The following is a 23,687-nucleotide window of genomic DNA, read 5'->3' on the forward strand; positions in this document are numbered from 1 at the left end:
GGGTGCTGCCAGGCAGTGCGCAGGAGTGGGCCTCCTGTCTGAGGCGCTTGTCTGAGTGGCGCAGCAGACCTCACCCAAGACCTCACCCAGGTTCTGTGTACCCTGGCCCGGAGCTGCTTGCCCAGGGCCCGGGAGAAGGGTTTAAGGAGACGGTGATAGTCCGGGCACGTGCCAGCCACAGATGGTTCAGCCCTGGGGGTGCTGAGTGGGGAGGGGGCTCTCACGACAGTGCTCTGTGCTGTGAGTGGGCTGTGAGGGTAGGCGTGCCGGCACCAAACTCCCTCCATATAGAACCCAAGTATGCGTGCGCCCACATTCCAGCCCCGGAACCCACCACGGCCATTCTCTGTCAGCCAGTGCTCATTCTAGAACTGGGAACTCTGCCCCGGTGTTTTCCACCAGGACGACTAGGAAATCTTGCTCCCCTCAGGAAAATGCAAAGCCCCTCCTGCTCACCAGCTGGGTCAGGGAACGGGTTCACATCCAGAAAGTTGATTTTCTTTGATTCATGTGCAATTAGCAAGTGGTCCTTTCTTATTTCTTAGGAGAATGACCACAACTCATTCTCCAGAGGATCTTTCTCACCACATGTGTCCCTCCAGCTAAAGAGATTCCCTGCCTTTTTTTTTTTTTGGCTACTACTGTTTCTTACACATTTTTTTTGGGGGGGGGGTCACACCTGGAGATGCACGGGGGTTACTCCTGGCTCTTGCACTCAGGAATTACTCCCGGAGGTGCTCGGGGGACCATATGGGATGCTGGGAATCGAACCCGGGTCGTGTGCAAGCAAACGCCCGACCCGCTGTGCTATTGCTCCAGCCCGTTTCTTAACACTTTTTATTTTTGAGTTGGGAAGTGATGAATGAGTCTTCCTCCTGATGGACTCACGCACGTCACCTCCTCTCTGGGGAGGTCCTCACAGGGCAGCCCCCAGGTTCTCAGCGTTCTCAGAGGCTCAACAAAGAGCGTTTAAGGCCCTTTCAATTGCCCAGAGAACACATTAAGTTCAGAGAAGAGGAAATCAAGGGAACAGATGAAAATGTGACCAGGGCCGCTTAGAAGTCAAAGGTCAAATGAGAGCCAAGGCCATCACAGGACGTTTGATTCTGGCATCTAGCAACGGGGCCAGGGCTAAGGCACGTGCCTGCCAGGAACAACGGCTGGGTGCCCCATCCTCCACCCACCCCCCTCAAGGAAATGTAACTGTGGTCTCCTCCTCCTCCAAAGCAAAGTGGAAACCTATCTTTCAGGACAACAGGCTGTCAGCCTCATTGGGCAAACTGCACTCAGCGCCAACTCTGAAATATTAAAAAAACGGGCCAAGGGGCTGGAGCAATAGCACAGCGGGTAGGGCGTTTGCCTTGCATGGGGCCGACCCAGGTTCGATTCCCAGCATCCCACAGGGTCCCCCAAGTACTGCCAGGAGTGATTCCTGAGTGCAAGAGCCAGGAGTAACCCCTGAGCATTGCCAGGTGTGACCCAAAAAGAAAAAAAAAAATAAATAAAAAAACGGGTCAAGCTGGGCTGGAGAGCTAGGGCAGGGGGGCCGAGAGCGTGCAGCGGACACGGGCTCCACCCCTGGCACAGGGTCCCCAGAACTGAGCGATCGATGGTGGGTGTGACCCCAAAACAAACTAAAAGAAGTTGCAAGGAGGAACCTCCCTTTCGCAGGCTGAGAGCGCACCGACGTCAGCTCAACTCCAACAGGAGCGTTTCCGCCCCCCCTACCTTCAGGTGGCCGCTGCAACTGGGACTTCCGGTAGAACAGCATGTAGGCGCTCTCCTTCCCCTGGAACTGCTGCTCGATGTCCTTCTCCGCGATCGGCTGCACTTTGGAGTCGTTGATATCAAACCAGTGGGGGCAGGAGGCTGGGTCGCCCGCCGCTGGGGGATCTGAAGGGAGTGTCCTGAGACCAGGCTGGTCGCTCCTTCGGGACGCAGACTCGGCCTGGGGCCCACAGCTCAACAGACTGACAGTATTTTCATCGGAACTGAGCTGAAACTCCTGTGGATGCAGCTGTAAGAACTGTGCCGGAACACAAACAGATTCCAGGTTAATAAAACAGTGTTTGGCTGGACATGATTTGAAAAAATAAACCCAGCTCTTCCATGCTGCAATTGAGCTTAATTTATTCCTCCTTTCCTTTCTCTTCCATCTGTGGTACCAGAGATCGTCCCGGGCAGAGACCCTGCCACTGAGGGCACAGCCTGGCCCAGACGTGTTTCCCTACAACATCTTTACTTGTGAGCTAGGAGAAAAAAAAAAAAATCCATTTGGGCCATAATAAGAGATTTAGATTGCAGTATTCTCCGTTAAATAGTCTAATAGGTCTATAGAAGGAAAAAGTGACCAGGCTTTCATGTTAAATTATATCTCAATAATTCTCTCTGTAAAAAGCATTTCAATGAAACATACTGGGTAGAAGGGATATTAAAATATTACTGGGGGGGGGGGCGGGAGCAATAGCACAGGGGGTAGGGCGTTTGCCTTGCACGCGGCAAACCCGGGTTTGATTCCCAGCATCCCATATGGTCCCCTGAGCACCACCAGGAGTGATTCCTGAGTGCAGAGACAGGAGGAAACCCTGAGCATCGCTGGGTGTGACCCAAAAATAAATAAATAAATAAATAAATAGAATAAAATATTACTGGGGGGGGGATTATTCGTTGCCAGGGGTTGAACCTAGGCCCTCACATGTACATGTCTGAATCATATGTAATCTTCACAAAGCACGAAACTCCTTCTGTAGTTTTCCAGCAATTTTTTTAAAAATGTGTAACAAAATGGAGCTGGAGCAATAGTAGAGTGGGTAGGTGCTTGCCCTGCACGCAGCCACCCCAGGTTGGATCCCCAGCACCCCACAGGGTCCCCTGAGCCCCACCAGGAGTGACCCTTGAACAGAGTCAGAAGGAAGCCCTGGGCATGACAGGTGTGGCCCCACAATCAAAGGGGCGGGGGACAATAAAATGCTGACAACTCCAAGTCTCTGGGTTATAAACTGTCTTTCATTTCTTTCCTTTGTGGGTTTTTGGGCCTGCCCTGACCAGTGGACAGTGGGGCTAGATGCTCTGCACAGCAGCCGGCCAACACGGCTCGTAGCCGGAGCTGAAACAGTCAATTTGGGGGGGAAAGGGCATAAAACAGGGAGAAGTAGTGGGGCAGAAAGAAAAGGGAGGCGAGGAAACACCCAGCAGGCTGAGCCGCGGCCTCCATCCCCGGCATCACTTGGTCGCCAAGCACCACCCGGAGGGACCCCGAGCACCACTGTGTGGCTCCAAACCCCCACCCACAAATCCCGGAGACAGGAGGGCAACAACTGAAAGGTCGGATGGGTGCCCCAAGTTGGCAACAGCCTGAAGATAAACTCAGAGAACCTCAGAGACGCGTGATCGTTAAACTGCTAAGAGCGAAGGTGAAGAGGAAAATCTCTGAAGTAGGAAGAGACTCTGGAGAGCGTGGCCTGACCGCTGAAACGCTCAGTCGGGTAAACTGACACGACGCAAACACAGACACAGTTCTCACTGGCGAGCACAAGAGGCCGTGGGCATGCGCTTGTGCACATTCCCGGTACTGCAGATGGTCCCATGGAGAACCACTGGGCTCACTCCCAAGCACAGAGCCAGAAACAGCCCGCGAGCACTGCTGGGTGTAACCCTAACCCTTCCCCCCCCAGAGAATCACGATCACGACCATCCTGTTGTTCACTGATTGCCTCGAGCAGGCCCCAGTAACGTCTCCTTCCTCCTCGCCCTGAGATTTTTTTTTTTTTAAAAGTGCCATATTCAAGGCTCTTTCAGGGTTAGGAGAATGAGAACCATCACTGTTACTGGTATTTGGTATATTGGGTATGCCAAAGAAAACAATTTTAAAATAAAGCAAAAGTAAGAGCGTGCGTGGGGTTTAGAAGACCCCCCTCTCTATCCTGCTGGCTTCTCGATTCCAGGATCAGCAGCTGCACAGACTCGGACCGCGACACACGGCACACCAGCAGGTTCCGCGTCCTGGGCAGAGCGGAGTTACCTTCCTCAGGGAGCCGCACTGCTTCCGGAACTTCTGGTTCCAAGATACGCCTATCTTCTTCAAGAGTCTCTGGCCCAGCTGGTCAACAGGAATTTGATTACTTTCCTCCTTAAAAAGGAAACACAAAGTGCTCTAGGAAAATCGATGACATTTAACCACCGGTGCGCTCAGCTCCAAGGAGGCGGCAGAACTGGACCTAATTCAACAGGCCGACTACGGCAACCGTGCAATTACCCCTGAGCATGTCAAAAATATAGAGGCATTTTTGTTTGGTTGGTTGGTTTTGGGGGCCACACCAGGCGGTGCTTGGGGCTTATTCCTGGCTCTGCACTCAGGAATCACTCCTGGCGGTGCCCAACACACTGTCCTATGGCTCCAGCCCCATAAAAAGCAGGGGACTGAGTGCAGCTGAGCACTGGAGCACTTGTCTCACACGCTGTGAGGTCACGGGTTCAGCCGCAGGTACCACAACACCCCCTCCAAAAGAGGGGGAACTTAAAATTTCTTTGGGGTGGAGAAATGGATTGACGGGCTCAGAGCTGCTTTCTGACGCTGGAGGCCCGGGTTCAATCCCCACGGCCCCCGAGACCTTCCAGAGCCAACCCCCAAGCAGAGCTGGGAGCAGCCCCTGAGCACCACTGAGTAGGGTGCAACCTTCCAAAAAAGTCAAATTGAAATTTAGGAACACAGAGGAAGAGGGAAGGAAGCAAGAAAAAAAGCAGAGGAAACCTTGGGTTAGAAAATGCGGATTCTGACACTTTCCACGTGCCAAACTAGTTTGCAATTTTGGGGGAAGGTTGGGGGAAGCGAATATTTTTTATTGAAATACATTTAGAGAGAGAGAGAGAGAGAGAGACAGAGAGAGTATAAAGAGAGAAATACATATTAAAGAGAGAACACCATTTAGAAAAAAGCCCAAAGGCAAACCGTTTTAAGAGAAAGACTCAGAGGCTTGCTAACTCCCTGGTAGATAAGTGAGGGTTTCAAAAGAAATACTTAAGTGTAAAATAGGGCCAACTTTCTTCTTTCTGAATATTCTGAAGAATAAACAAGTTTTCAAAGAGGACAAGAGCGATTATTATGAATTGAAACGTCTCTCTTGCAGCTGGAGAGATTGTACAATGGCGAAAGTGCTTTTCTTGCAAGCAGCGGCCTGGGTTCAATCCTGGGGACCACATCTGTTTCCCGAGCACTGCCAGGAGTCATCCCGGAGCACAGCCGGATGTGCCATCCCCTTGCCCCCTCCTCCACCACTCAGAGATGTATCTCTTCCTGGAAATTCCTATTTTGAGTATGGAGTCCCCAAAACTTCAACTATGGCATTGAAAAGAGCCTTTAAAGGCAGTTAAAGATGGGACCTGGTTCAACCGAATGGATGTTCTTAAACCTATCTGCATATTACTTAACAATGACTGCTTGATTTATATATTTTTAACCTGTGTCCTGGAGTTTCCAGAGTTGTTTTCTTCTCTCAAATTTTCTACCACTGAATATGTATTTTTTTTTTAAAACCCAAAAGAGCCAACCAAAAGCTTTTAACAGACATGCAAAAGATCCTAAGAGCGGGGGAGGGGGGTGGGGGGTGGGTGAAGGGGCAGAGAGACAGAATAGCCGTAATATGGACAACTAAACCTCACACACACTCACGGATCTAATCTACACATACAGGAACGAACATATGCATTCTCCTTCATCTGTACCTCCAGTAATATTGCTCTTAGAATCCTCAACGGGTCTGCACTCTCGTCATCATTCTGGAATTCACCTTCCAAATTCACATCTGGCTTGCTTTTTTCTTCCTAAGAGGGAGAAAAATAAAGCATGGCTATTGCTAATCATTCGAAAGGTAATTAAGGAAGCAGGAACGTCCGATCCATGGAGATCTGAAGATGGAAAAGCCCCCATCATTTGCACATGCCTATCACACTAACTTACATGACCTTGGCCCAAGTTCCTAAGAACAGAACAGACACAGCTGGGTTTGAATGTGGCTCTGTGTCCACGGTCTAGATGAATTACTTCCCTACTCGGATATCATCTGCAAACTAGCATAACGCACGGTGCCCGGCAGGCAAATACAATCAATGAGTTCCAGTACTTCCACATAACTTGCTGATTTGGGCAAACCTGGTGGTGCGCGGGGGGACCATATGAGGCGTTGGGGATTGAACTGGGTTTGGCCAGGTGTCAGGCAAAGGCCTTTAACGCCGGTACTCTCTCCAGCCCACACCCTACAAATCTTATCAGGAGGTTTTGTTATCAAGCCAATAGATCCTGGTTGCCTGTGCTTGCCGATAGCGCCATGTCCTTGGCCTGAGAAGCCTTCCTTCAGGGCTGAACACCCCCTCGCCTTTCCTCATCATCCAACTCAGGCTATAAAGTCATTTAGAAACACTTTAAAATTCCCTCGGCAAAGCCACTAGAACCAGAGTCCCATTAGCAAGCTCTGTCCCTCAAGATGCCGGGGAAATGTTTGCTTGAGAAATGTTCTAACTACCGATGAGCTTTCAAGGAAGCTCTTTTATGAAACGGAAAGCGATGTCTTATTCCCAGGGGAAGAATAAAAGCGCCCTGACGTGTGTGTGTGTGTGTGTGTGTGTGTGTGTATGTGTATGTGTGTGTGTGTGCGCGCAAATGGTGCATGTTTGCCCAAATCCAGCAAAGCAGTAACACCTGGAGACAGGCTGTGTTGCATAAACAAGGCGTGTTCATTAAGTGCAACATGATTTAGAAAAATTTTTAACTACCTGTATTAACATTCAGTGCCTATAAAAATATTCTCAAGCGAACACACGACAAGCGGCAAAAGATAATTCTCATCAAAATGGTAGGACTAGAAAAGAAAATTGCAAAGGTATTTCTAATTTCTACACTTACTTGAAATTGCCAATTTCCCAAATGATCTACATCTTTAATATACACATGATAATGTCCTCCATAGCAACCACCTTTGTGTATAATAACCGAGAAGAGATCATACAGATACTCTACATCATCCAATTCACTCTGCAAAAAAAACAAAAACAAAAACAAAAACCATAAACATTGTCAGAAAAAAAAAAAAACCAGAAAGACACAGAACCCAAGAGAAAAGAATCCCAACTACTGAATTTACCAGGAAACTTTACTGTTTCTTGTTATTTAATAGCATCTTTGGTAAAATTTGAAAAATCAACTTTAAATTTTCAAAGTCTTTAGATGGGACAGTATCAGTGATTAAACACAGAACATCAACTAAATTCCATCTTTTAAACATTTTCATGAAATTTTTTTGGTCCACCCAGAGGTGCTGAGGATATACTCCTGGCTCTGCGCTCAGGAATTACTCCTGGCGGTGCTTTGGGGGGCGGGGGGGCTGGTGGCAACAGATGAGATGTCAAGGATCAAGGCCTGGCCTGGTCAGCTGAGTACAAGACAAGTGGCCCTACAAACTGTACTATCGCTCTGGCCCAAGATTCTATTTTTATGAACTTGGGAAAAGATCATGTAAGTCAGTATGATAATGAAATATCTATTTATGATATATAATAATGAAGCACCTGTATCTGAGTCCTATTATCATCTAGTCATTTGGGAGTTTTTAGCCAGAGAAAAGCATCTCTGTTGCGTATGTATCTGCTGCATCCGTACTCTGTTTCTGCATACGTGTACTCTGTAGCTGCTGAATTCTGCCCCACGTGCCAGCCAGTCTATTGCCAGGCCTCAACGACAGAGTGCTCCCTAGCCCCCAGCACTCCTCCTGACATTGTTCTTCTGCACGTAATGGGAATGTAGCAATTACAGAGACGAGCTGGCACACTCACCCAACGGTGCTCAGGAAACCATTAGGTGCCAGGGACTGGAGCCAGGCCTTTGGCATGCAAAGTATGTCCACTAGCCCTCAGAGCCAAGATCCAAATGGACTTTCCAGACTGGTCGATCCTAGGACCACCCTTTCCTGCAGTCATCGTGGCCCTAAGATTATGATGAACCCAAGAGAGACTCACACTGGCCTTTTTTTTTTGGGTAAAAAAAGAATCTCCTTCAGACCGCAGTACTCTGCATGAGACTACCTGTCTTAGACGGTATAACTGTACAGGAAGCAGGGGTTTATGCCGTGGGCCGTATCCAGAAGAAACCGGGGGACCAACACTGACCCGAAGGGTCACTGGCTGGGAGCCACCAGGGCTGTACTCAGTGGTGCTCGGAGGGTTGGTCACTGGTGCCAGGGGGCAAACTTGGGACCCCGTACATCCTAGACACATTTGAACTATGTCTTCAGCCCCGGGCAGCACTTTAAAACTTTTAAATATCTGGCTCAAGCAAAAGATAAGTGAGAAGCCCAGAGAGTTAGTTAAAGTGATGGATGTGTGTGGGGCTGGGGCGAGAGCACAGCGGGTAGGGCGTTCGCCTTGCACATGGCTGACCCGGGTTCGATTCCCAGCATCCCATAGGGTCCCCTGAGCACCGCCAGGAGTAATTCCTGAGTACATGAGCCAGGAGTAACCCCTATGCATCGCCAGGTGTGACCCAAAAAGAAAAAAAAAAAGGGAAGAGTTTGGGGATGTTGGGGGGGGGGCTAACACTATTTTCAAACAGCACAGCCAATGTGGATTCCTAAAGAAGAGGCACTCGACGTTTCCTTATTTCAGCATGGGAATCGGGTGACAAAGCCCAAAGGAGAGGGGCAAGTAAATTAACTTGTATCAGAAAACCAATTTTACACACACCAGTAACAGGCTCAGAGGTGATACAGGAACAATAATTTGTGTAATAAAAATAAAAAGCTCGGTAATTAGACTTGTGGTAGAGGAAGGCCCATTTGAGTTTAAGAACATTAAAATAAAATAATTAAGCTTGCCCAGAAAAATCCACAGGCTTGCTAATAAATGTTCTGATTTTAACATGGAAGCACTGACTAGCAGTAGTAAGAACTACATCCTTTGGGACTGTGCCACACCCAGGGCTATAGAGTGATTATATTGTTATTTTTTTTTCTTTTTGGGTCATACCCAGCGATGCTCAGGGGTTATTTCTGGCTCTGCACTCAGGAATCACTCCTGGTGGTGCTTGGGGGATGCCGGGGATCGAACCCAGGTCGGCCACACGCCCTACCCGCTATGCTATTGCTCCAGCCCCAGTGATTATATTGTTCTACTGATTAGATTGTTTTCCCAGTCTTTCCTTTCCTGTCTTTAAGCATCACACATTTTGGCCTCGTAAAGTCTCAACTGCCAATTCACTCCCAGACGTGCCATTCGTTACTGCATCTACACACCAAGAAACGTATTAAAGGCAATTTTTCTTTTTTAATTTTTATAAAAGGCAATTTTTCTGATGTGAAAGTATTTCTAATTTTGCTCTGAAACTTTCACTTCGAAGATGTTTCCAGGGGAGCCAAATTAAAAAAACAAAAACAAACAAAAAACAACCAGAGGCCACGACTCGAGCGGACGATAATAAAGAACTTGGTGATTCTCAGCCAAGGGAGAGTCCAGCCCGTTGCCCGCTGCCCCCAAGGCCACGTGGCTTTTTGGCACCGTCTGAGGACACTTGTGTGTCACCACCAGGAGCACGTACGGGAATGCTGATTCGTCCTAGTGTCCTGACTGGGCCGGTCACGACGTGGCCGCCTGACCCAGGAGCAGCGCTGGGGCCGGAGTTGCCACCCGCGGCCAGCGGCCAGTCAGGGCGGCAAAGACACCCGCCGTGAACCCAAAAGAATTTCCAGGGGAGGCCGTTCGAACCTGTTCACAAAAGGGCTTGAGGTTGATCCGGAGAGGGAAGGTGTGACAGCTGGTCTCCTTGTAGCGCTCACACTTGACAAAGTCAAAACTGAACCGCAGCAAGGAAACCGTCAGAAAGGGCGGCAGCTTGCGTAACTTGGCTGACTGTTGAAAGAAAGGAAAAAGATATTTTTTCCAATTCTGAGTTACGGGGAAGAATCCAGGGCTCTCGCCATAGTTCTCTGACACCCTGAGCATCCCCGGGGCTCGGTGCTGTCACCTATGCCCAAGTCGGGACCCAGCTCTTCCTGCTGGGCCACCAGGACCACAGCTGCAGCGCAAGGTGGCCGTGTGGCTAGACATCTCCCAGGCCCCAGGACCCCGCTGGAGGTCTCGGCGCTGACGTCCTAGGGAGCAGGCTGGGGGCTTCCCTCCTTCTCTTCAGAACCTATTTCCTGCCCAAGTCCGGCCGTTCAGAGCCGCTACTTCCCTCCTTTGTTCCCTTAACCCCGATCCCCTGGAAAGCAGGGAACCAGGGACTTCAGCAGTGGCACTGAGTCACTGGAAGTGTCGGGTGCCCCCGGGGTGGCCATCAACTTCTCTGACTCCTCCGCCCGAATGGCATGTGGGGGGAGGGAACAGCCCCGTGCTTGTATGTAGAGTCAGTACAAGCAGTGAACACCCTTTTTTGGTTGTTGCTGTTTCAGGGTCACACCTGGTGGTGCTCAGGGCTCGCTCTTGGCGTCTGTTTACCTAAATCAGCCTCGTGTGACTCGCTGGGAGACCCACAGCTCCGGGGCTAGGGGTGCGGCTCTGCCCTGCCATGGCTGTGCCTTCAGCCAAGGGGGCAGAATTCTACACAAACACCACCTTGGCCTCAGTCATTAGTAGGGGGCAGGGGTGTGTCGAATGGGGCACGTGCCCACCAAGACTAGAGAGAGGAGGGAGGTGCTGGCATTGCATGTGCCCCCCATGACCTCCCTCAGCGACCCATCCCCCCCAGCCACGCCCCCAAATAAATAAAAAGGGGCGCTGGGGGCCAGCAGACACCCCACCAAAGCCGCCTCAGCACCACAATGTCCCCAGGCACGGGTGGATGCAGCCCTGAGCTGGCCAGGAGGACCCCTGAAATAAAGACGAACAAGTGTCCAGAGGTAACAGCAGCTGGGGACTATGAGGGTCGGTCCACAGAGATGAGCTTCCCGCGGGGGTGGGACTGGGGAAACTGCCCCTGGGGGTGTGCGGGAAACACCTCATGCAGGGAGCCCTCCCACAAACAGCACTGCCGCCCGCAGCGCGCTGCTCTAAGCCCAGGGATGCTCAGACACTGAGGACTCCGGAGTCCCTGCAGGGGCCGGAGCCACAGGACAGGGCTGGAGTCGCTTGCCCTGAGTCCTGCCATGCCCAGTTCGAATCCCCGCCCCACATAAGGCCCCTCCAGAGCACAGAGCCAGGACTAGCCCCACGCACGGCTGGGTGTGGCCTCCCTCGCCCTGGGCTCTTTCTTTTTTTTTTTTTTTCTTTTCGGGTCACACCCGGCGGTACTCAGGGGTTACTCCTGGCTCTGCACTCAGGAATCACTCCTGGCGGTGCTCGGGGACCATATGGGATGCTGGGAATCGAACCTGGGTCGGCCGCATGCAAGGCAAACGCCCTCCCCGCTGTGCTATTGCTCCAGCCCCCGCCCAGGGCTCTTTGCCGTAAACAATCAATCTACAGCTATGGAACAGGCAAACACCTGTCTTGAACCACATTGAATTAATTTCCTGGCTGGGGGCTCAGGGATCATGCCAGGTGTGCTCAGGAGACGAGCCAGGGTGCCAGGGATCGAACCCGGGTGGGTGGTGTGCAAGGCCAGTGCCCTCCCTGCTGTGTATAGCGCCAGCCCCAAGCCTTCGGGTTCAGTAAGAAGCGTAGGGACGCTCCCCGGCCAAGCCGACCTCACACGACAGACTCCGGCAAGAAGCGCTTCTCTACCTTTGCCGCGCTGACCAGCCTGTCACAGGCACCACACTGGTACAGGTTGTCATCCTCGAAGACCTCCTCTTCCACATACATGTTCCAGAGCGCGTCTTCCAGACCCGAGACGTTTTTGACCGCTACCGTTAGATCTAAGAAGTCCTCCTGGAACGGAGCAGCAAACACGGACTGAAAAGGTGCTTCACGGAGGCTCACCGACACAGAAGCAATTCGCTCCTCTACTGGAAGCCGTCAGCTCCGTACCTCCCGGAAGCCTGGTACCCGGAAGTTACAGGTCTCTGCATCGGACACCGAAATTCTCAACACTGAACAATCGTCCCCAAACCCACTAATGATTGTGCTTACAAGAAGTGTGCTTAAAAGAAGTACATCAAGGACAAGTTTATGAGTGTACTGGGGATAAAATTAAAAAAAAAAAGTTTTTACTAAAAGAACCGCAGGAAACACATCTGGACCGAGGAGTGCAGAGCTCAGTGGATTCTGGCCACACTAGAACAGAGGGCAGGGCTGAACCCTCTGATGTAAAGGCCAGATCCTCACCATCCACACTGCCGGGCAATACAGACCAAAAGGTATTTCCATGGGAACTAAGGAGGATAGCGCTTACCAGAATAAATATTTTTTTAAAGGACAATTGTTTAGCAATAAAATCGCCTGCTTTATTAGATCTGTAGGGCAAGCAGAGATTATTACATGTACACGAACAAATTACCAATTTCTAATTTCTCTTTCAATTAAGTGGGTAACCTGCCCCAGGAGAACTAAACGTTGTACTAAATAGGATCATTAGTAGCTTTATACATATATAATATTTTTCATCTTAAATTTTTTTTGCCAATTTTATAGGTGTAGAGTGTATTTTGCTTAATAAATTCATATGTAATATTTAAACCTAAGCACACATCTATAAATGAACCCTTCTAAGGGATTAATCGAGTAAACCCAGTACTTCACTACAAATGTTTGTCCATTTAAATATTATTGAGCAATCTATTTTCTCAATTAGCTTTATACTATTCTGATCACTAAACATGACATTGACTTCCCTCATGGGGCCATAACCCTCTACCTGGAAACATCCCTGCAATCCATTTTCTTTTTCTTTTTTGCCTATTAAAGTAATTGTTTACTTCAGGTTTCTTTATATTCTCTTCCAGTTGATTGGACAAGACAGTAAACTTATTAGAATGAAAAGCACCCATCAGTATTAGATACTAAAATATTTATACCAGCTACAGATACATTTTATCTCATAAATTTAATATGGTCATTTTGTAAAGTAGTTTAGCACTAGTGATTCAATAAATTATATTTCTACTTTTAAAAGAACATTTACTTCAGTCATATTAGATAATACTATTGCCTTCTAAAATTGCTAGGTTTTATGTTCTTTTTAAAATTTTTATTTATTTAAGTTTTTTTTTTTTGAGCATTACAAAGCTGCCTGCAATCTATTTTTGAAAAGTTTTGAGGGTGCTGGGATCCACACCCAAGGGTTCTTGGACTTCCTGCTGGCTCTGAGCTCAGGGATCACTCCTGGCGGTGCTCAGAGGACCATATGCAGAGCCACAGACTGTACTGGGATTGGCCGCATGCAAGGCAAGCACCTTACACCCTGTTCAATCTCTCTGTTAAGCTTGAAAGACAGGCTCCTTTGTGTTCTCGAAGAGAAATCTGAGTTATAAACTGCTGCCTGAGGCCTAGCTAGCACATAGGAAAAAGCTCGCTGATGTCACTGCTGGGAACCTGCAGAGCGGTGCAGCTCAGAGACTTAACTGCACGGGCCGGGACGTCAGAGACCAGCGAGCGTTCCAGAAACATGCTTGCACGCTTACCTGCTTCTCGCTGACGTTCTGACACTCTTTACAGACGACCTGGTTCACGATGGTTCCGTGATACAGACGATTGATGAGGTCGTGGCCAGACGTCCCGACTAAAGACGTCTCCAGAGCACTGAAGAGGATCCGGTTCAGTTCCTGCACGTCGTGTTGCCGCATTTCCTAGACAACAAGCTGCAACTGTCATGGGGGCACTGGGGTATACTCCCACAGACAGACCTTACAAGTGCAATCCGTCAAAAAGCGCCAGACTGCTCCAGACGGGCGAGTCTCAGCCAAGCAGAAGGATGAGTAACCCGCAGTACAGACGCCCGGAGTACCCGGCCTACTCTCTCCAACTGCACCCAGAGCAGTCAGGCATGCCGGCGGCACTGGGCACACTGGGGCTGGGTGGTACACTCGTGTCTGGAGGAAGACGGGGCAGGCACGGGGCAGCTTCTCAGAGCTGGCAGTGGGCGCCGAGAGCCCACCCTCAAGGACCAGTGGTCGGAAGTGAGTCTGCAACATCTGCTCGGACATAAAGATCAACCAGCTAACACAAACCATTCACCTAAGCCAGCAGCGGTGCGTGAGCCAACCAGACCACGGAGCGGAACGCTCCCACAGCCAAGAAGGGGCAGGAGGGCAGAGCCCGGGGCAGTGGTAGGAGTGGGGCGTGAGGGCGGACGGGAGCATCACGGTGAGCCCGGTGAGCCTGTCAGGCCGAGGGCAGAGAAACGTCCCCTGCCCTGGGCAGTGGGGTCAGTGGCAGGCAGCTCTTGACCAGGAAGGTGGAGGCACAGAGGACGGCACAGCGGAAGAGGGAGTGACGGGGGCCATGTGGAACGGCACTTTGGGGTGCAGACAGAGGTAAGGGGGATGGCCAGGAGTGAGGCGTGGGATTCACAATCTTTTTCTTGAACATACAAGACCTCGGAGGGGCAGCTTCCCCCAGGATCACTGGTTCAGATGGAAAAGAAAATGCACAGAAGCTTCCCTTCCCAGCTGTTTCTGAACAAACTTCTGCTTGGCAAAAGTGCCGCAGAGACCCTCCCTGCCTCTGCTGGTTAGTCCCGGAGGGCACCCTGCAGGTGGTCACAGGGACACAAAGAAGGATTGCGTCGCTTTTTTTTTTTTTTTTTTTGCTTTTTGGGTCACACCCAGCAATGCACAGGTGTTACTCCTGGCTCATGCAGTCAGGGATAACTCCTGGCGGTGCACAGGGGACCCTATGGGATGCTGGGAATTGAACCCGGGTTGGCCGCATGCAAGGCAAACGCCCTACCTGCTGTGCTATCGTTCCAGCCCGGCTTGCATCGCTTTGAGATAAATAAAACCTGCGTCTCAGTGGACGATCAGCACCCAAGCCAAAGGGAAATCCATCAACCAACGACAAGGCTGAAAGCCCAGCAACGTCTGACACTGAGGAGATGCTGATGTGCGCTTCAGGATGAAAGGGTCTTGAAAACACTGTATACCGGGGGCCGAGATGGGGGGGCCCCCCGCCGGCACTCAGGCCCAGGGGTCACTCACAGCAACAAACAGCCAAGCTGGCCAGAGGTTCACGGCAGGCCCGAGGACAGGGGCCTGCAGGAGCACCGGGACTGAGCACCCCATCAGTGTTGGGGTTTCCACGGCTATACTCGGTGCTGCTGGACTGTGGGCCAGGACGGAGCCAGGCACCGGCACATACAGACCACATGCCCCGCACCCCTGCGCTGTATCTCCCAGGCCCCCCCAAAACTGTCCTTCTGATGGAAGCTGCTTCAGGACGATCCCACAGCTGTTATGATTCCATTTCTGTGAAACGGCCAGAAAAGGCGAGTCCAGCATCAGGAAGCAGACTCGGGGCATGAGGGGAGCGGAGAGGCTATGGCGAGCCGGGGGCCAGGGGTGGAAGGGGGAGAGTGTCAGCTCACTGACCACAGGGACAGCGGGACAACTGGGTGAAGACACTGAGAAACGCTGAGTACCCCCTCTCACGGGTGGATCCTGTGAAATGCTGAGTCTCTGTCAATAAACAGGTTCTTTCTACTATTTGTTTACTTATTGCTTGGGCTTGGGGCCACAGCCGGCGGTGCTCAGGGCTTACTCCTGGCTCCACGCTCCCAAGTCACTCCTGGTAGGGTTCGGGGGACCCTGTGGGGTGCCAGGGATTGGATCCGGCTTGGCCAATGCAAGGCAAGTGCCCTCCTCGCTGTACTGTGTCTCTGTGTGAGCTCTAACACGGAAAGCAAAAGGAAAACAGAAGATGTGCCCGAGCGCCTGCCTAATGCCAAACCCCAGCCTCCACGGCCGGGGGACTGTGCCCCGGCGCCTTGGGACATAGGGTAGAGGTTCACTGCGTGGCCACAGGCCAGCCCTGGGGTCAGGCTCCTGAATTCCCTGCGCGTCCCCCTGGTCTGCCTCACGAGAACAGACCTGCTCCATGGAAATCTGCTGCCAGCTCATATACAGACAGGAAGCTCCTTCACTAGGGTTGGAGCAATAGCACAGCGGGTAGGGCACTGGCCTTGCACACGGCCAACCCGGGTTCGATTCCCAGCAGCCCATAGGGTCCCCTGAGAACTGTCCCCTGAGTGCACGAGACATGAGTTACCCCTGTGCATCGCCAGGTGTGACCCAAAAGGCGGAAAAAAATAAAACAAAAAACAAAAAACAAACTAGCTGCTGTCAAAGCTTGCCCCCTGGCACACAGCGACTTCCCCGCGAGGGGCTCCCAGGGAAAACCAGAAGCACGAGGCCAAGGAGGTCACAGGCAGAAAACAAAGAGACCGGTGAGGCATGCGGGATTGGGAATGCACGCAAAGACCTTGGCGAAGAGGGGGCTGCTATGTGCCCCCCTCCAACCTCCCTGCAGGCCCGTTCCAAAACAGCACAGCACGCGGGTGCACATAAGGTTGTGGGGGCGGCTCGTGCCTCAGCCAGACGACAGACTCATAGGGAGAGACGCCGAGTGTCAGCGGACACCTCTCTCCCGGCATCGTCCACCCTCTCCCCACCTGCCAGACTCAGAACCTGAGTTTCCTGCAGAGCCCGTGGCCGCACACACGGGTCGGGCCCGTGATTCTGCATGGTGAGTCAACGCTGAAGCAGGCTCCTGAGTCCCCCCCCCACCCCGAGCCGAGCAAAGACCACTCGCACCCCACGCTGGGCTGCCCTCCGTACCTCATTGCCGGTCCAGCCGAAGCTGTCGGTGAGGTCCGCGGTGGATGCCGCCTCCTGGTCCAGGAGTAGCAGCTGAGCGAACAGCCGTTGCAGCTGCAATGGGATGATCCGGACCTGCAGAAGGAGCAGAGGCGGCCCTGGATGAGGCCCGACCGCGACTTTCCAAAGGAAGCGCGCACCTGAGCCTGCTCAGACCTTGCTCAAAGGTCAGATTCTTAAAAAATCAGATCTCACCAAACTCAAGAATTAAAAAAAAAAAAAATCCTAACTCAAGCCCAAGTTGCAGCTCTCTGGACTTTCCCGCCCTGCATGGTCCCCGATCAGTAGGACGGAACCATCGCAGGAGCAGGACGCGGCAGAACTGGGTCTCCAGCCGGTCACTCTCTGACCCGGATACAGTCATCATGAGGAACTTCGGGGTCACAGGTCTATTACTCTGGACAACTGGGGCCCTGGGGGTGGGGGACGGTTCAAGCACCTCACCTCGCCCTCAACTCACCCTCCTGCGGGTTGGGGCCCTTGAGCCTCAGGGCCGGAGGTGGGAATGTCTTGCAGACGGAATTAAAATAGCTCAAATGAGAACAAGGCTTTCGGTGTTTTGTCTAGCATCTACATTTATTCTATGCCTGGGAATTGTTTAAAAAATTCAAAAGCCTGGGGCTGGAGCGATAGCATAGCGGGTAGGGCGTTTGCCTTGCACGCGGCCAACCTGGGTTTGATTCCCAGCATCCCATATGGTCCCCCGAGCATCGCTGGGTATGACCCAAAAAGATAAAGGAAAAATCAAAAGCCAGCCCTTCACACGCACCTCTGCAGTGCAAGAAGCCCGAGTGGAAGGGGAAGGGCAGGCTGAGTCAGGCTCCAGCAGTTCCGAGAGATACTCAGGCTGGGGGTGGGTCTGATTAGAGCCGCAGTGACACCAACCCAGGTCCTTACTCAATTTATTTCTATTATTCTGGAAGAAGACTGTCTCTCTTGTCCAGTGCTGCTACTGATCAACACATGAAGTGGATTATTTTTTGGGGGGGAGGGGGGCTGGCAAGGTCAATATAAATAAATATTGTAATAAATATTTAATAAATAAATATCGATTTACAAAGAACCATTTACAAATATCTCCTTTACCAGAAGAAAGGAAACACTGGGGACCGGGGCCACACGATGCATCAGCTGCATTCTGTCCGGGGAGGGAATTCTATGGGGGTCTGGGGGGGCCCAACAGTGCTCCAGGCCGACTCCTGGCTCAGAGCTTAGGATCACTCCTGCCAAGGTTCAGGGGGGCCATATGGGGTGCTGCGAATCAACTCAGGTCAGCCATGTGCAAGGCAAGTACCCCACCCGCCGTACTACTGCTCTGGGCCCAGGGAAAGGAACTCTTTCTTGGAAGGTTTCCTTAGCAGTAAGACAGTGTCAGTCAGGGCACTCCGAAAATAAAGATCATACTTGGTAAATTAATGAACTCACTGGTTTTTCCAAGGAACTTAATGCCGGCTCTGAAAATCCTTTCCTTCGTTCTCAAAAAGCATGACAAATAAGCAAAAGCCCCACGCCCTCGTAAAGGAGGAATTCTGATACCTTTGCATCAGGCTTATCCTTATCTTCTAAAGAACCAAGCTCTTCTGGACCAAGAGAAAATAAAGCTTCTATATATATATAAAAAAAAACAAAAACAAAAAACACAATCAGAGATGTGAAAAGAACGGTGTTTCATTTCAGCAAACTGTTTCAGTGAGTCAACACAAACAAAAAAGTAAAACCCGCTACAGATTCAGAGAAATGCCTGTGGCGCGGCGGCCCTGAGGGCCTGACCCGGGACGCGTGTGGCAGGAGGTGGCTCATGGAACATCACGCCCAGGAGGCAGAGAACGACAAGCCCCCAAGTCTCTGCTGGCGTCCTGGCACGGGGGCAGGGGGATGATGGAGGAGAGAACGCGCCCCGCCCTGCTCAGGCCTTACGGGATATTTCCAAGCCCATCCTGCTCCCAGCCTGAGAACATCTCCTTGGGGCGAGTATCCGTAGGGACAATTGGTGCCCAGACAGGTGACAACACTGCCCGTGTCCAGCGTTTCCGAGTTAATCTATTTCCACCTCCATCAAAGGGCCTCCTGGAATCGTCTGGAAAGTCTCACTCCCCCAGGAAAACCTTAGACGCCAGGAGGTGGGGAGGGAGTAGCATCACCCCCCCAAAGCCTGCCCTAGGGATGAGTGTGAGGAATGTTCCCCTCCTCCTGAATTCCCAGCAGGAAATGGGGGGGAGGGGCAGAAATGCAGCCCGGGGAGAAAGGATACGCAGCACGTAAGGCCTGTGGCAAGCTTGGCCAGGTCGCTCACCCACACTGGACCCAGAGTGCCCAGGAATGCGGCCTTAGCCCGACTCTTTACGAAGATTCTAGAAAAATCCAGAATTTTCCTACCCAGTTCTCTGCCAAGTGGTATCTCCCATGCCAGAGCAAGTGCAGGGGTGAGAGGTGGGGAGGGTAATGAGCGCTGCTAAGAGTCTGTCACCTGGGGCTGGAGCGATAGCACAGCGGGGAGGGCCTTTGCCTTGCACGCGGCCGACCTGGGTTCGATTCCCAGCATCCCATAGGGTCCCCTGAGATACTGCCAGGAGTGATTCCTGAATGCAGAGCCAGGAGGAACCCCTGAACATCGCGGGGTGTGACCCCCCCCCCCAAAAAAAAGTGTCACCTACAACAGTCCAAACACTGCTTTATAACTTTAAATTCATCTCACGGTTGTACCCCCCAAGATTTCTGCCCCTGCTAAAGGCTAAGAAATCTGTAACAATGATGTGGTAAAAGAAGGTATTCTTGCTCAACAGAATGCCACATGGGCCCCCCTGCCCACCTCCCTTCCTCAGTTTCCTTTTCTGTTTCTGGGCTATGCCCCAGGGCTTACTCCTGGCTCTGCACTCAGGAATCACTCCTGGCAGGCTCAGGGTCACGTGGGGATCTTAAGGGATGCCGGGGATTGAACCTGGCTCGGCCGCATGCAAGACAAACGCCCTTCCTACCTGCTGTACGATCACTCTGCCCTTTCCTCAGTCTCTTTTAAAGGCTATTTTCTACCTCAAGCGGCCCGAAACTTCAAAACTGTATTAAAACCTGGTCAAGTTTGAAGCCCTCTAGAAATACACGTCTTAATGCTGAAATTTTCTAACCACGGAATTATGAACTTTAGCAGGGAGGCATTTTGTTGTTGTTTTGGTTTTTGGACCATAGCCGGCTGTGCTCAGGGCTTACTCCTGGTTCTGTGCTCAGGGCTTACTCCTGGCAGGGCTCGGGGGACCGAACGCTGCGCACGTGGGTATGGAAACCGGGCAGGCCGTGGGCAAGGCAAGCCCCTTACCCGCTTGAGGGTATCTCTCTGGTCCCCAGGGAAGGGCTTCCGGTGGAGGGATGAAATCAAAACCAAGAGGAACTACATTTAAAATGGATGGGAATGAATAATGGCATTTACTAAACTCTCCAGAGGCGGCAGGAAGTTTTCCCAAGCTTGGACGCCAAGAGAAAAAAGCCATAAAGCCTTAAGGAACTGGCGGGGTGGGGTGTGTGGTAGGGGAAGGGGAGTGAAATCCTGAAGCTCTCTGGGGTGTCCACAGACTGGGGTGCCATGGGGAGAAAGAACTGCAAAACCAGAGACCTTCCGAGCCAAGGGAAGGCCAAGTCATGTTCAGGCTGAGGTCAAAGCAGAGACCCTCGTCTTCACTGCAGAGCTGGGACCAGGACTGATAGGGACAGCGACCGGGGACGTGGGGCTGGGGGCAGACAAGCTTCCAGAAGGTTCCTCTGCACTCGCGCAGGAAAGCCTTTGAAATGGAGCTAATTAAGAGGGATTGTGAAGCCTTGCATCACAGTCCTTTCCCGCTGGGCCTCTAAGACACACGAGTGTGTCTAGATTTCCTAACAGCAGAGAAACAATTCTGAGTGATGGGATCATACGACATCCCGCCAGTGAGGCCCTAACTGCTTTGGGTAACTTCGGCTTAAATGTTCATTATTTTTGAGAAAAGTCAAAACCTCAAAACACAAATGGTGTGAACAATACTGCAGGTTGGCACCCCTGACTCAACTGTCCTTCTATTTCAAACCGGAAGCAGTACGTGCCTTACTCTTTTTGTTGTTACATACGTTCCTGTGATCACACAGAATTTTTTTTTTTTTTTGGATCACACCCGGCGATACACAGGGGTCACTCCTGGCTCTGCAGTCAAGAATCATCCCTGGCGGTGCTCAGGGGACCCTATGGGATGCCGGGAATCGAACCTGGGTCGGCCGGGATCCTATGGGATGCCGGGAATCGAACCTGGGTCAGCCGCGTGCAAGGCAAACGCCCTACCTGCTGTGCTATCGCTCCAGCCCCCCACACAGAATATATTTAAGGTAACTGAAACTTCACGTTTCTCTGGACAGAGAATTCCCAATCTGTTCTGGCATCAGCAAGAGCAAACAGGCCCGCGGAATACCGCTCAGGTACTCGGCAACCTGCGCTCACACACCCGCCTACGTGTCGGGACGCGGGAGCGTATTAGGACCAATGCCCGTGACAGCGCATACCTCTGAATTCAGGTGTGAAGTGAAGAGTCTGGAGAAGGGAATTGAGGTAGCAGGTTCCACCCTGATTTCTGATTCCACTTAAATTGGTGGATTCTCTAGGGGCAGGTGGTTCCAAAGCTGGGGTCTGTGACTTCTTCCCTTTTCCATACTGATTATCTGACACACTGGAATAATCCTCTTCAAACAGGTCCCCAAACATTGTGACACTAAATACTCCCCTTGAAAGAACGACACGTTATATATCAGTGTTCTGATTTTTAGAATACACCACCAGCCCCCCCTCTCCCGCCAGCTCTGACTTTTACACTTGAGAGTAATGACAATGACAAATGTCCTTGCTATGGACATAGAGTCACTTGGGCCGACAGGCGCTAAAGACCCGGATCTTTCTCACGGCTGCCGGTTACTTACCCTCCGCTCTCAAGTCTAACACTAGGTCATACCAGGTGCCATCTATCACATAGGGACACAGAAACAATCAAATGCCATTTTTTTTTTTTTTGGGATTTCGGACCACACCTGGCGGTGCTCAAGACTTACTCCGAGCTCTGCGCTCAGGGATCCCTCCTGGTGGGAAGCGGGCTTTTACCACATGGGTTCTGGGATCCGACCCAGACGTGCCCTGATCTATCGGGCCCCAAAGGACAAGGCAATGTCCCAGGGCACAGGGGTCAGCTGTGCCCAATGAAGTGCAGCTGTTTTTTTTTGGAAGGCACAGTGGCATCAGAGTGGGGGTGGGGGGAAGGGGTTGAGGAAGAAAAAAAAAATCCAGTCCTATTCCTGCATCCAAGGGGGGCTAATGGGGTAAGGGGGGGGGGCTGGCACAGCCAAGCCCGGATGCTCAGAGCTGATAAGGTGGGGGGTGGCGGGGGTGGGGGGCGTGGGGCGAAGCCCAAACCCGATCCCTGGCGAAATCTCAGCTTTTCACACCGTCTGCAGCAGATTCGACACTTCAGAGACTCCCACGGGTGCGGGAGATCGCCAGGACCCTCGGGACCCCGGGGTCCCCGCCTTGGGGGACCGGGGTGGGGGAGGGGGGAGGCGCGCCGGGGCCAGGCGGGGGGGGGGGGGGTCCCGCACCGACGTCGGGCCCGGGCGGGGGGCGTCGGGCCTCGCTCGGGGCGCGCGGGGGAGCACGTGGGGGGTGGGGGCAGGTCCCGAGGCGACGGCCGCCGCCGAGGTGCAGTGACCGCCCGGCCCGTGTCCCGGGCGGGGGGTCCCCGGGATGCGCGTCCGCGGCCGGGCCCGGGGCTCGAGCTCCCAGGCGGGGCCCCGCGCCCCCCGTCCGCCCGCGCCCTCCTCCACCCGCGCCCCCCACCCCGCGGCGCCCCCCGGACTCCGCGGCCGCCGACCCCACTTACTGCCTAAAGCCCCGAACCCCGCCCCGGCCCCAACTCGGCGCGAACGAACGCGCCCCAACTGGGCGCCGCCATGCTCGCGAGGACTACGCTTCCCAGGGTGCCCCGCGCGCGCCGCGCGGCCTCACGGGAAATGTAGTCCGACAGGGAGCGGGGTCTGATGGGAAATGTAGTCTTGGGGGGAACTGTAGCCTGTCATGGCTGCATTCCGGGTTTCATGGTGAATACCTTTTTTTTTAAAATTTAAAAAATTTTATAGCACAGCGGGTAGGGCGTTTGCCTTGCACGCAGCCAACCCGGGTTCGATTCCCAGCATCCCATATGGTCCCCCGAGCACTGCCGGGAGTAATACCTGAGGGCCTGAACTAGGAGTAACCCCTGTGCATCGCTGGGTGTGACCCAAAAAGCCAAAAAAAAAAAAAAAAGAAAACTAAAAATATATAGGGGTCAGTGCCTATTTTATAAAATAGATGACAATGCCCACAAAGCCTGGCAAGCTACCCGTGATGTATTTGATATGCCAAAAACAGTAACAACAAGTCTCATAATTTGTTGTGAGGCGTTACTGGTGCCTGCTCGAGCAAATCGATGAACAACGTGAGGACACTGCTACAGTGCAGGTCACAATATTTGATTACATGTAATATTCAAACACCAATCCCACCATCACGGCACCTTCCCACCACTATCTTTTGGGTGTTTCCATCCTGAACCCCAACCCTTGTCCCAGAACAGAACTGAATTAATATAATATTTCCCTCTAAGGGTGGTTGCCTCCTACTTTGAATCCCATTAAATGTGGTGCGGTACTCTTCGATTATGGGTAGGGTGTGTCCTATGAAGTGTCTTGTGGTCCAGGGAAAGGTTCGCTGGTAGGTGAGACTCAGCTCGAGCAGGTGGAGAGCAGCTGGGAGCAGGACAGTGGGTGGGTTCTGGGGATTTTCAGTTGCTGGGGCTGGGTCCCTTAGGGCAGGGCGGGGTCTCATCTGCCCTACTCTGGGTCTCCCCAAGTGAAACTGCCTGGCGTGGGGTCCTGTGGCATGGTTATGGCAAGTGTCATGTTGCTCCCTTCTGGGAGAGA

At 52.2% G+C, this 23,687-nt stretch overlaps 1 protein-coding gene across 1 annotated transcript in view; it reads right to left on the bottom strand.

Moving 5' to 3' along the window:
* USP40 (ubiquitin specific peptidase 40) overlaps nt 1-22,684 on the bottom strand; it is a 53,187-nt gene extending 30,503 nt beyond the window's left edge. Inside the window, exons 1-11 of the mRNA XM_056121856.1 lie at nt 22,610-22,684; nt 21,249-21,466; nt 18,267-18,334; nt 16,692-16,805; nt 13,542-13,706; nt 11,704-11,850; nt 9,748-9,891; nt 6,899-7,027; nt 5,722-5,820; nt 4,022-4,129; nt 1,729-2,026 (exon numbers count right to left, since the gene is read on the bottom strand). Coding sequence (XP_055977831.1) covers nt 1,729-2,026; nt 4,022-4,129; nt 5,722-5,820; nt 6,899-7,027; nt 9,748-9,891; nt 11,704-11,850; nt 13,542-13,706; nt 16,692-16,805; nt 18,267-18,334; nt 21,249-21,447 — 1,471 coding nt within the window. The 5' untranslated portion in view covers nt 21,448-21,466; nt 22,610-22,684. The remainder of the gene's footprint in view (nt 1-1,728; nt 2,027-4,021; nt 4,130-5,721; nt 5,821-6,898; nt 7,028-9,747; nt 9,892-11,703; nt 11,851-13,541; nt 13,707-16,691; nt 16,806-18,266; nt 18,335-21,248; nt 21,467-22,609) is intronic.
* Between the last annotated feature and the right edge of the window lie 1,003 nt (nt 22,685-23,687).

Source organism: Sorex fumeus, unplaced genomic scaffold (genome assembly GCF_029834395.1).
Source record: "Sorex fumeus unplaced genomic scaffold, SorFum_2.1 ptg000005l, whole genome shotgun sequence".
NCBI classification, from domain to species: Eukaryota; Metazoa; Chordata; class Mammalia; order Eulipotyphla; family Soricidae; genus Sorex; species Sorex fumeus.